This window comes from Eupeodes corollae, chromosome 3 (assembly GCF_945859685.1).
Source record: "Eupeodes corollae chromosome 3, idEupCoro1.1, whole genome shotgun sequence".
Lineage (NCBI taxonomy): Eukaryota > Metazoa > Arthropoda > Insecta > Diptera > Syrphidae > Eupeodes > Eupeodes corollae.
In genome coordinates, this window is record NC_079149.1 from 118,220,907 (window position 1) to 118,233,118 (window position 12,212).

Consider the following 12,212-nt stretch of genomic DNA (forward strand, 5'->3'; position numbering starts at 1 on the left):
AATATATGTCAAATAGAATCATTTACAATTTCAATACCAAGTATTGAAGGAATTTTTAAAATCTTGAATTTAAAAAAATTAAGCTATGCAAAATTTGGTTTAACATTATTTCGTTCTGAAAAAAAATAACCCATATCAAAATTATAAAGTAAAGTCTAATTTTTCATATTTTTGTTTTTCCTTATAGGTTTAGTTGCTAAGATACTAAGAGTAAAATTACTTTGTGAAAATCCAATAATAAATGAGAAAAAGTCATATTTTGTGTTTGTCCTTATCATTATTTTGTAGAGTATATTGTATATGCATAATACCTTCTATACATTGATAGGCATGAAAACAAAAATCTCAGGTAACGTTGGCAACGACTGATTTTTGTTTATATTTGCGAAATTTATTTTATTTATTTATTTTAATATTTTTATACTATCAGTCGCTCTTAAATTTCGTACAGTCATGGCTCGCCTTCCGCAAAAAAATTGTGTGTTCCATGATAGTACTATTCAAATATATACACAAAGCAAGCATTTAAGCTATCTCGGGTAGTGATCACGATAAACAAAATGTAAGATCAATAAAATAAAATATGTTATCAACTTGTAAATCAAGATCACCACTGAATATCGCTTGAGTATTGGACGAGCCTTAAAAATGTATTTTCACCCAACAATTAAGTGTGGATAATGTGCATAATTTAATTCCACTTTATTGATAAATAATCATGCCGATTGCAGAATTCGACGAATGAGATACGAAAAGATTCGGAACGAGTTTTGTCGTGTGATAGAAATGTCAAAATTGACATTTGACTCCCTCCACAGCCTACTTATTGGATGCTGTAATCGATGTGAATATAAACTTCACTTGGGCTTATGTCTGCACAGATAAACTTAAAGTTGCTTGAAATTGGTTAAAGTTACCAACGACAATAACTTTTTTGGTAACATTAAGTTTTGTTTTTCAACAGATGAAATAAAATATGTTGACATATTCCAAATATCATATTTTCAGTTTGACTATGAAATATAAAGTTGCTGGCAAGTCCCACCAAGCAGTTATGATTTTGCAACCATACATACAATATTCTTTTTTTAATTTTATAAGTGTAAACGTTTCATACATCAATTAAGACAACTGTTTACATTTTTGGATGGAAATGAAAGAAGAAAAATGACTTTCGGTTTTATAGCTTAACTACTTTAAAGCATTTTCAATAATAAATAAATAAGAAAAATATGCACTTAAACAAAAATAATGGTGAAAAAACTACTGAAGATTAAAAAACGTTTTTTGTCAATTGTTTTAGAAGTACAGTTGATTTTGCTTTTTTATTTTTAATTAGTCTCATTTTATGCAAAAAGTTGTCTGTCATTAAGCGTCGATTGTTTAGAAAAACTTTCAAAATATTTTACGATATTTGTTAGGTACTTCCTTAAATGCGACGTCGGGCGGCATATTCTGTATCAACCTTTTTCTGATTTCATTTATCTTATACTTTAACCAAACTACTCTTAGTGGCACTGCCATCTATCCGTAAATATATATATATATATATATATATATATATATATATAAAATATTGTGCATTTTAATAACATTTTGTTTTTCTTTTTACAAAAATTTTGTATTTTATAACTAAACAATCTATTAAAACAAAATTCATATGATAAATTTTAAATCATCAAATTACGTAGATTAGTTGGATTACCAAACATTTTGCCAAATGTTTATTTTGCCACATAAATTCCAATTCCAACCTCAAAACCAAACAATAACTCCAACAACATGAATTTTCGTGCAGAGGATCCAGGAGCCGTACAATTTGGTAATTTTATCAATTACTATCAATTCCACTCCGCGGAAGACCGTATAGCGTTGATACCAAGCGATGTATGGTTGACACCAGCCGAGCCACAAGCATACAATGAATCCCCCTATCTTGTTCTCGATGTGGGTTGCAATGCTGGTGATGTCACCCAATTGCTCCTACCGTACCTTTCAAATCATCTTAACCGAGAAGTCCAAGTGCTTGCAATAGACATAGATCCCACTCTTATCAAAAGAGCTCAGGAAAACAACAAATCACCACAGAAAATCGAATTCTCTTGTGTAGACATCATGCACGATGACTTATCCAATATAGACACCTTCCTAAAAGCTCAAAATGCTACCAAATTTGATGTAGTTTGTTGCTTTTCGATCACCATGTGGATCCACCTGAACCACGGCGATCAAGGTCTTCAAGATTTCCTCACCAAATGCTCTAGTATTGCCAAACTCTTGGTCATCGAACCCCAACCCTGGAAATGCTATCGGACTGCAGTGCGTCGCATGCGAAGATCAGCAAACGAGAGTTTTCCAAACTTCGACAAGCTCAAATGGACAATGAGTATAGAAGATGATATCCGACAATTCCTCGAGAATCATCTGGACCTCCGCATGATTCACGAAACTGTGCCGACCAAATGGATGAGAAGAATTTGGTTCTATCGCCATCGACTCGACAAGCTTAAAACATCAGCAACTTAGACTTAAAGATTATAATTAGGATACTTTATTAGTTATTTGTACAGTTATAATTTTGATGTAATAGGTATAGTAATCGAAAGGGTATTTGTTTGTTTGTTTTTATACATAATACTTAAAAATAAACTAATTACGAATGCCAAATTGTTTTGTCGAGAGAACAGATTTGTTTTGGGGATTGTTTCGTTTCAGGGCCGAGTTGGATGGTGCATGGTTCACAACGTTCTTGGGGCTACTTTACTTCACTTCTTGAAGAAATAGTACTCGTCATATTGGGCTGGATTTCACCCGGCCACCTCCTCCCCAGAAAACTCTAATTTAACGTCGGAGGGCAAGCATTCAACATCGACTTCGTTCTCTTGGGTGTTCAATCGATTGAGGGTGATCATCATGTCGCCAGACTTGGTGCCGGTCATCAGGCCAGTTGCACTGTTGTCCACCACCACTGTCTCGGACTTTATTTGTTGAAGTTGCTGAATGGTCACAGTTTGCGGTGGCTGGTGGGGCTGGGATTGTATCGTTTGCGGATGCTGCTGTAGTTGCGAGCTCACTGTCATTGGCGTCGTCGCCTGTTGTATGATCACTTGCTGCTGAATAAGTTTTGGCTGCTGCTGCTGTGAGGTCTGTACCTGTTGTTGGACCGGGGGAGCATTGAGTATTTGCTGAACTTGATTGGTTGGAACGAGCTTGGCCGGGATGCCTGCGTCTTCGTAGGCTTTCTTTTTCAACGTTTGACGTATTTGTGACCTGAAATAGAATTCAAATAATGGTGAGATTGGCTTGGTTCAAATAATACTTATATAGTTCGCTCTCGTCATCAGGATCAGATGAAGAAAACAAATAGATACAAAAGATTCTAGTGGATGAGTGTTCTTACACTGTGCGGTTTTTAATTCGTAAACTTATTTTGCTTAGATCTTCTGAGAAACGGGTTATCGATGAGTGCAACATTTCGATTTCTTCATCTGTCCATTTGCTCCTGAGCTTGAGATGTTGTTTGATGAGGGTGAGGGAGGGGGAGAGTATTAAATTAGTGTCTGCTTCATAGGTTAAACTGCGATAGAAAATCTTACCCTGTTGGTGAATCTGAACTGGGATGTAATTGCATCGTCAGCTCCCCAAGGCGGTTGAATGCCTGACCGGCTGCAGTGAAAATCTCTCCTACCTATGAACATACACAAGACAGAGAGGGGAGAAATAATTAGAATTCATTGGTGCTTGTTGCTCAAAGAACACTAAAAACTGTTTTATGGTTGATATTTCAGATGGGATTTTTCAAGGAATTTTAGGCTTCATGATGGGAAAGTTATTTAATTTAACTTACTTTTGAAGCTGAACCCATTGTTTTCGTTTTCGTTTTGCTTTTAGATTTTTAATTTTATTTATTTTGGAGCGAAAGGCGGTATAGTTTTTATGAGGAAACGTCAAAATTTTAGATGACAGGACAAGGAAATATATGTTTGGGATTTTTGTTTTTGTTTTAGGTCAAGGGGATAATTTGTGTGGAATTGTATATGGATTGTGTATTGGGTGGGAAGTGTTTAGAAAATAAATTTTAGTTTATTAAGGTGGATACAGAATTATTTTGAAGTTCAAGAATCTCACAAATGAGCTCTAGTGCAAGGATTCACGTTGTTTATTCAAAATAAAAGTTCAAATTGGAAGTTAATTCACGATACGAGACTTACAGTCCCTGGCCATGTTATTAGACGCACTTTAGATTTTATGCAAAATCTTGATTTCCAGTTATTTTTATCAGATATTGTAATGCATTTAAATTATTGTGTATGCAGAAAATAAACTACTTCCTAGAAATAAAGCAACAGATTTAAAGATTTTTGTTTAAAATTAATATTTTCAGTTTTGTTGTTGTTGTTCTTATAATTGTTTTCAATATTTTATTGAACCTCCTTTTGCTTTAATAAGAGCCTCAATTGTGCGCGGCATACTGTCAATGCATGATTTGACTGTTTCTTGCAATTGTGGGTGGTGATTCCACACGTGAATTGCTCTTTCACTAAGTGGCCGCATCTTTAGCTACTTAACTCTTCATCAGCTCCCACACGTTTTCAATTAGGTTCATATCAGGGCTGTTTCCAGCAAGTCCGCCGAGGGATGTCTTCTTCCCTCAAATAAGTTTCTATGGAACGGGCTGTGTGGCATGGAGCTCCATCTTGAATACAAATGTTACCAAAGATCCATTCTTGAATGTTAAAAATATTGCGTATAATCTAATAATTACAAAAATTCTGCAGTGCATCAGGAATTTATTAAATGCTTTTTCATCCTTAAAAAGAGTTTAAAGAAATTGTAGGATATTGTAAATATCTGGAAAACTTGTTGAAAATGAACTTATTTTCTTTAGTTGGTAATAATTTTTCCATCACATAATGTTTTTAAAATACTTTAACAAAACCGGTGTTTTGAGGCTAAAATAAGACAAAAAACAGTTCTGAACAATAAATTTTAGTATGATATTGCAAAGTTCAAGTACTCATGTTCTAGATACAATTTAAATCATTTTAGAAACTCAGCTTATGAACATTTCCATTTGATTTTATATGGAGTTGAACTTTAATTCTTATTTCATTTATTATGTATATAGATATCTCTAAAACTTAGGCCATACAAATCCTCCGAAAAAGTTTAATTTTATGTTTTACTAACACCACCAATTGTTTGATGACAAAACAAATCTTACCAAAGCTAAATGCTAAGCGTTTAGATTCATTAAAAGTATCTGACCCTTATCTCTTATTCGTATGTTCTACTCTACCACAAGGACTTAACTTTTACAAAAATGACCCCAAGGATCATATATGTAGCTATAAATTTCTCAAAAGCTTTGTAAACATTCCAACCAGTGGTCACTCTCTTATTTAGCCTTACCCAAATTCTGTGAAACAATCACAGGAACTTGAATATTTCCCTATATTTCATAATGGAAAACAAATATAAAAGGGTCGTATTTAGCATGTTTTGATATTTCAACCAAAAGACTCCCCGATAAGTGTTTTGGGTTTTCATCCACTAAGACAATAAACTTTTGGTCTTTAACTTAAGCCTAAATAATACATTTTAGTTTGCAAACAATTTGCAAGCCATAACCTTATGAAGTGAACCTGGAAGATTTTTCATAAAGTTCAAAACAAAACAAGAATTTAATTTTCAAATAGTTTTAGAGGATAAACTTAATTAACTTTTGCAATTTAAAATATCAACAATTTTAACCTGTTGTAGGTTTAATAATTTCTTTATTTTGAATTAATGTTTGAATTTCTACAGTTTTGCAGTAAGCCAAACACTTCGATAGCCAACTTCTTCTTTTTTATTAAATGTAAATCTTTGACATTAAATGTTTCATCTAACCAACGACCAAGAGGTTATCTTCTGGGAATACATGAGCTGGTACTTCCAAGTTGAGTGGAGCAGGTCCCTTGCGGATACGACCAGAAGCGTCGTAGTGAGAACCGTGGCATGGACAGTAGTAGCCACCAAAGTCACCAGCATTGGCAATTGGCACACAACCCAAATGTGTGCACACACCAATCACAACAAGCCATTCTGGGCGTTGCACTCGTTGCTAAAAAACGAATACAAGAGAAAAATCAATAAGAAAATTCTACAAACTGGATTTAAAGCGTTTTCTTTTGTAAACTTACATCATCTGATTGAGGATCACGGAGCTCTCCAAGTGAAACTCCACGTTCGGCGGAAATCTCGCTAGCTGTACGATGGCGAATGAACAATGGTTTACCTCTCCACTTGAACGTCACTGACTTGCCCTCTGGGATGTCGGCCAACTTTACTTCGATCTTAGCCAGAGCCAAAACATCAGCTGAAGCACTCATTGAGCTAATGAACTGTGTTACCAAGGCCTTGGCACCGTAAGCAGCACCCACTGCACCCGAACCAACAATCATATAAGTGAAAGCCTTGCGACTCTCAGCACTGTCATCCTTCCTGTCTAGCCGTTTCGCTGCATCACGACGGTAGGGCGAGAAGTCTGGCACATGCAAATCAGTGTGGGCGCATCGCACTTGGGATACGGCTGCAAAAAGAAATATTAAAACGTAAATTTTCAGTGAATGACAAACTATATGAAAATGACAGTTCATAGATAACCTCAAAAAATTACATAATGCCAATAGAAGTAGACTTTTTTGCCAGAAAAATCCTACTTTTATTATGCAATTTGTAATGAAATCAGTTATATTTTGAAAATAATTACTTTGTAGTCCAGTCTTTGCAACAATTGTTGCCAAAGGAGCATCCTTATTTAAAGCAGCATCTACTACGACTGGTTTTTTCTGCGAGGTAGCTAGAACAGTTGGTTTCAAACTGTTGGAAACTGCTTGAGTGGTTGCCCGCAAGTATGCTCTTGACGCCGCGTTAATCATGTTGAACAATTTTAATACTTTAAATCGTTTGGTTTAATTTGGAGACGAAAAATGAAGTGCGAAACCCCTTTTTTTGATGGTCAGGAGGTCAGAGTAGTTTTTTCTGTCCGAGCAATGGAAAATGACAACAGTTCGTTCTCGTTAAAATCGATTGACGTTTGACATTTTGCACAAAAAATACATACAACATGTCTGCTTTTTACGAGATACAAAATACGATATTAGGCTTTGTTTACACTGTCTCTTTCACACTGGACATAAATTATGTTCCAGTTAGCAGATGTGTAGACAAAAATCTATCGACAAAAAAGTTGAGTTTGCGAATGAATTGGAATAAATGGCAGGACATACCGATGTTACAACTTCAGAATGTGAAATTTAAAAGAGATTGAAAACCATTTTTAGATTTGTTTCAATTTAATTCAAATTATGACACTATCAAGGCTAATAGAAGACGTCAAAAGGTGACACTATTTTAAAGCATATAAATTGATTTGCTGAACTACTATAGATTTTCGCTTCGCCTACCGATACCAAAACAATGGTAAGCTAATATTTAGACAAACAATTAAGCTAAGTGATACCTTTTTTTAAATATTACTTAACTGTCAAAACAAATCGCATGACCTGAGTGAAAAAAATTATAGTAAGTTTTAGATATCTTTCCACAAACAGTTTCATTAATCAAAATGACAATATTTTACCTAAAATCTTTCCTTTTTCTTATGTGAAAATGAATAAAATATTTTATTTGTGATGTTTGTAGAGAAACATGGAAGGAACAATTTATTGTGATTTGCGTACTCTGTGTAGGTTACTCAAAAACTATAATTGAAATCAAACGAAATATTTACATAACTTAGTTAAATGCTTTCAGAGCTTTTAAATTTGTGTATGATGACGGTTGTTTTAATTTAAATTAGAAAATCTTGTTTCATAAAAGAAAAGTGTACACGTCCCACTATTTTATCATTTTTAGAAGCTTTTATAGGAAAACTATAATGAAAGAAAATGATATGAAGGAATGGGTAGGTGCAGACACAATAAGGGACTTGAAAGTAAGGCAAGTTTCTAGCCTCTGATTGGCCAGCTGCCAAAAAATTACCTTCCAATTAAGGCAACTTTAATGGACAGTTGATTGGAAAGTTAGTCAAGAAAAATCTCCCTAACTAATAAGTCAAGTCTAATTCTAACAAAATGACAGTTGATCATGCTTTTTAATTCAACTGAAAGCTGAACTTTATTATTCTATGATTTATGTATTTTCTGCACAACTACATTTAATGTTTTCTGTAAATGGTTTTCTTGTCAATTCGGAAAAAAATAAGCAACATTTTTTAAAATATAAAATACAAATCGTGATGGACTTGTAGCTTGCCTGAAGAGTGTTTTTTAGACAATAATGTTTTTGGTAGTTTTTTTACTATGAATATAAAGTAGTGGTTCGCGAAGTAAAGTTCTTAATTTGTAAATTCATGACACTTGAAAAACTAATTAGTTGCCTTGGTCAATACTTACGTTCAAAGAATAAAGTTGACTAAAAATGAAGTCGCTTACGAAAACTGTCAAAACTGTCCTTGACAAAATATGTCATATTCGTGTACCTAAGCCATACATTTAAATTTTCTAGGTAAACTGATAAGGAAGTACTCAGGTGTGAGTATGTACTATTATATACTTACTATACATACCTTATGTAACTTCCACAACTAATACTTTTATATAAATACAAACGAAATTAAAAAGGTATAGTTTACTTTATTACCCCCAAAGCGCAGTTCCTGCAGCTTTTGGCGAAGGGTTGTAGTGGTTAGGTAATAGTAAACACGATGACAACGCATTGTGCGTTGGTCCACACAACATTTTCGTTTGTTCATTTTCCCAATTTTAAAGGGTGAATAGTTTGGTCATGAGTCTTATCTAAAAAAAATAAAAAAGTCGGTCTATAAAATTTCAAGTTTTCGAGTAATTATGCTTATTTGAAACTCACGACCAAATCAAAATTTATGACTAACGAATCAAAACTGTTTTTGTTCATAGTTAGAAAACATGTATCTGTTGGAACGGTATTTTACATTCATCAATATTTTAAAAATAGGGTTAGAGTTGAAACTAGAAATGTACTTCACATTATCTGCAAGAACATTTATCATGAAGGAGGACTTAAAATTAAGGTTCAATATATTATGTAGCTAAGGGTATAAGTGGACATTTTGGGATGTGCAAGCAAATGCGCATGTTTCCAAACACTCTGCAATATTGTTTTTTGGGCCACCATGCAACTCTCTAACGATTGTCCTGTAAAATATGTATGGACATATGTAGGTAAACATATGCGTGCATATCATACTAAACTACAGGGTAGTAAACCGGAATCAGTATAGAAAAAAGGGTTAATAAAACGTATGCAAGCATTAAATTACGTAACGAACTAGAAGTTTTTAAGGGGTTTTGGGTAATGGCATTGTATGTTTTTATATTATCACGAATAAATGCATGTGATACTCCAGATAATTTATAAATATTATATGCAAGCTAGAAGTTCTATAGCTATCATACATTTTACTAACATCTTACATAAAAAGGGACACCAAGTAACTTCAAAAACCAGAGTGAATGCAACTTTAACGTTAAAAACTGAGCATAGTGTCTAACGTCAGTTTTCTGTTTTAATTTTAAATTCACTTAGGCCGGTGTTCCAATCAGGAATTTTTAAGGGAACGGGTCGAAATGCTGTATTTTAAAATACTGTATGGTCAAAATTAAAAATACTGTACGATATTGTATGGTCATAATACTTTATTGTTAATATTATGTATTTCAAAATACTGTACAGTTAAAATACTTTGTCTCAGAATGCTGTATTGTCAAAATACTGTAACTCATAATAATGTATAATATTGGAAGTTTTGAAAGATCAATTAGTTTGGGGCAATTGTTTATGCAATTGTGATAGAAAAAATTCAAGTACCTACAAATGTGAGAAAGATACAAATAACTAAGAAGAAAAAAATGAAAAAGAGAAAATAAAAAGAAGATATCTACCATTTATGTTTTTTATTATTTCAGAGGACTTCTAAATTATCATAGGTACATAATGTATGTTATTGTTTAAGGGAGTTTATTAGAACATTGTGCTAAGAATAATTATTATGATGTTTTCTTAAAAAAAGTATTCTGTTTTAAAAATTCTGTATTAAAAAAAAAATTCTGTAAATAAGGCTTAAAAATAATACTTTATTTTATTATTTATAGCATTTTGAAATACAGAATTTCGATACACACAGAATTTTAAAATTTTGAGATACAGCATTTTGATCATGTAGTATTTTGTACATACAGTATTTTGAAATACAGTATTTTGAAGTACAGTATTTTAAATATAGTATTTTGATCCATACAATATTTCGACGCCAAACCCAATTTTGTATTATTTGTTTAGAACAAACTCTGAAAAACTGCTTAATACGCTGTGAACATTTCCTAAATATTAAGATTTCGTTCTGAAGTGCTTACTTGAGCACTTAAAATTAAATAATAGGCATTTGTGATTTTGAGAAATGAAAATTAGTTCAGTTTTTAATTAATAATTCTGTGTAGTGGATAGAATTAATTAATTTGGAATTAAGAATATGGTAATAGACTTTTTAATTCTACGTTTTTTTTTATAATGAATAATATATTGAACTATCAAATAATCTCAGTTTTTTATTTAGATCGTTTTGAGTTTTACTCACCGAGCGGATCTTTCTTTTTCGAGTTTGTTAATCGTGCTCTGAATACTCAGGAATCGTCATCTGAACGAAGGAAATAATTATTATAGAAGCTCTAAGCACACACTTAGGCACCGTACAGATACAACAATGATGAAACGTCAGAATGAGCCACGGGCAAACTACTGCTTATTATGTTAGTCATAAGCTCGTAGTTATATAATGGAAAAAACTAATAGTTGTTTTAAAACTTCACAAACATAGGTAACTACATATTTATAAACCTTATAAACCTTTTCATGGTTTTTTAGTACATAAACTATAGACATATGTACATTATATGGGTGCCTATATTTCTAAGTAATACAATTTCATGTAAAGTTGGCTATTACCAACAAAATTTAATTCCCTACCACATTTTCACAAAAGTTCCTATTCCTATACATACATATATAATATATAAAATAGAGGTGCCTAAATAATAACAACTCCAAGCAGAAGAAAGGAGAAAACAAAGTTGTCATTCGAATGAAAATTCAAAAACTTTTTTGAAAGTTTTACTAGCACAAGACCCATCATTCTATTTCCTTTCAAACAAAAAACAGAAAAAACCAAATCCTCTTTCCAGCTCGACAATGATCTACTTTTGAAACTACCATCCTGGCGCGCTACCCACTCCATATCCAAAAACAACATCCAGAGTCGCAACGGACAATTTGCGAAAGTAGCAAAAACGAACGAACAAGTCAGCAACCGATAGAATGAGTATCCCAGAAGTGCGTGTATTAAACGAAGCACATCGACAGACATTCATCCTACTCCCAAAAAGTATCAAGAAGAAGAACAAGTAGAATAGAATAGAAAACGTTCCCCCTCTTATAAAGATATCCACTTGAACCCCCCTTAGTAAACCCCTATAATTTCTAACATCACACCACAGCCCCAGCCTCAGCCTCAGCCTCAGCAAAACAGAGCACCGAGTATAGAGTTTAAGGCATACCAACTGGCACACATATATTTTCAATTTGAAGAAACGCACTGCCTTCTTGTTCTATAAATCTAAAGACGAAGCGGAACAAAGGCAAAGGACTGAACTGAATACTATACCATCAGGCTGTTTCCTGGCAACATCATCAGATCCCTGTTGTCGTCCTCATCGTTCGTCGTTGCCGTTGTGTCGTGGTGGTGGTCGTATAGTCGTCGTCATCTTCTTGTCCTAATACCAAAAGTAATTCCCGTGGCGCCACTGTTATTATCGGCGAGCAGCAATACAACACTGATGTGCTGTTTCCAAAACAACTCAAACCCAAAGCGTTAGCTGAGGGTGGTGAGAATGGGTGGTGGTTAGTGTGTATTTTGTATTTTGTATAGGGAGGTCGTCCTACAAGCTAGCATAATTCATGGCCTTATCACCAACGCTCAAATATACCAACAAACTTACGTACATACATACTTATAGTCCCTCTGGATACAGCGGCAAATGCAATGCTACATAACATAAAGAAGGCATGTATCCTGGTTGATTCACCGAACGAACGAACGCCCGCGCCCCAGCTCAGCACGACACTTCTGTTTT

General features: G+C 33.6%; 3 protein-coding genes across 4 annotated transcripts; 1 reads left to right on the top strand and 2 right to left on the bottom strand.

Moving 5' to 3' along the window:
- The first annotated feature begins 1,588 nt into the window (after window positions 1–1,588).
- LOC129949793 (probable RNA methyltransferase CG11342) lies at window positions 1,589–2,661 on the top strand. The gene has a single exon (XM_056061441.1). It carries the CDS (start codon window positions 1,783–1,785, stop codon window positions 2,524–2,526), a length of 744 nt encoding a protein of 247 aa, XP_055917416.1. The 5' UTR covers window positions 1,589–1,782; the 3' UTR covers window positions 2,527–2,661.
- Window positions 2,523–3,988, bottom strand: LOC129949794 (uncharacterized). 2 transcript variants are annotated; one of them, XM_056061442.1, is made up of 4 exons: window positions 3,848–3,988; window positions 3,597–3,688; window positions 3,401–3,502; window positions 2,523–3,270 (listed from the first exon to the last, which is right to left on the bottom strand). In XM_056061442.1, exons 1-4 carry the CDS (start codon window positions 3,863–3,865, stop codon window positions 2,808–2,810), a joined length of 675 nt encoding a protein of 224 aa, XP_055917417.1. In that variant the 5' UTR covers window positions 3,866–3,988; the 3' UTR covers window positions 2,523–2,807. The 2 variants fall into 2 exon arrangements, with proteins under 2 accessions (XP_055917417.1, XP_055917418.1); XM_056061443.1 differs by lacking the exon at window positions 3,401–3,502.
- Window positions 3,989–5,747: 1,759 nt separating this feature from the next.
- Window positions 5,748–7,078, bottom strand: LOC129949792 (cytochrome b-c1 complex subunit Rieske, mitochondrial). Its single transcript, XM_056061440.1, has 3 exons — window positions 6,755–7,078; window positions 6,186–6,574; window positions 5,748–6,106 (listed from the first exon to the last, which is right to left on the bottom strand). The coding sequence occupies exons 1-3, from the start codon at window positions 6,921–6,923 to the stop codon at window positions 5,888–5,890; spliced, it is 777 nt and encodes a 258-aa protein (XP_055917415.1). The 5' UTR covers window positions 6,924–7,078; the 3' UTR covers window positions 5,748–5,887.
- Between the last annotated feature and the right edge of the window lie 5,134 nt (window positions 7,079–12,212).

What these genes read in the sequence shown, in the direction of transcription:
- LOC129949792 (XM_056061440.1), bottom strand. Translation starts at nt 6,923, where the DNA reads ATGATTAACGCGGCGTCAAGAGCATACTTGCGGGCAACCACTCAAGCA. An exon ending in TGCAAAGACTGGACTACAAA is followed by an intron (nt 6,575 to 6,754) that starts GTAATTATTTTC and finishes TTCTTTTTGCAG; the next exon opens with CCGTATCCCAAGTGCGATGC. An exon ending in GTGATCCTCAATCAGATGAT is followed by an intron (nt 6,107 to 6,185) that starts GTAAGTTTACAA and finishes TTCGTTTTTTAG; the next exon opens with CAACGAGTGCAACGCCCAGA.
- LOC129949793 (XM_056061441.1), top strand. Translation starts at nt 1,783, where the DNA reads ATGAATTTTCGTGCAGAGGATCCAGGAGCCGTACAATTTGGTAATTTT.
- LOC129949794 (XM_056061442.1), bottom strand. An exon ending in AGTTCAGATTCACCAACAGG is followed by an intron (nt 3,503 to 3,596) that starts GTAAGATTTTCT and finishes TCTCAAGCTCAG; the next exon opens with GAGCAAATGGACAGATGAAG. An exon ending in CGAATTAAAAACCGCACAGT is followed by an intron (nt 3,271 to 3,400) that starts GTAAGAACACTC and finishes ATTCTATTTCAG; the next exon opens with GTCACAAATACGTCAAACGT.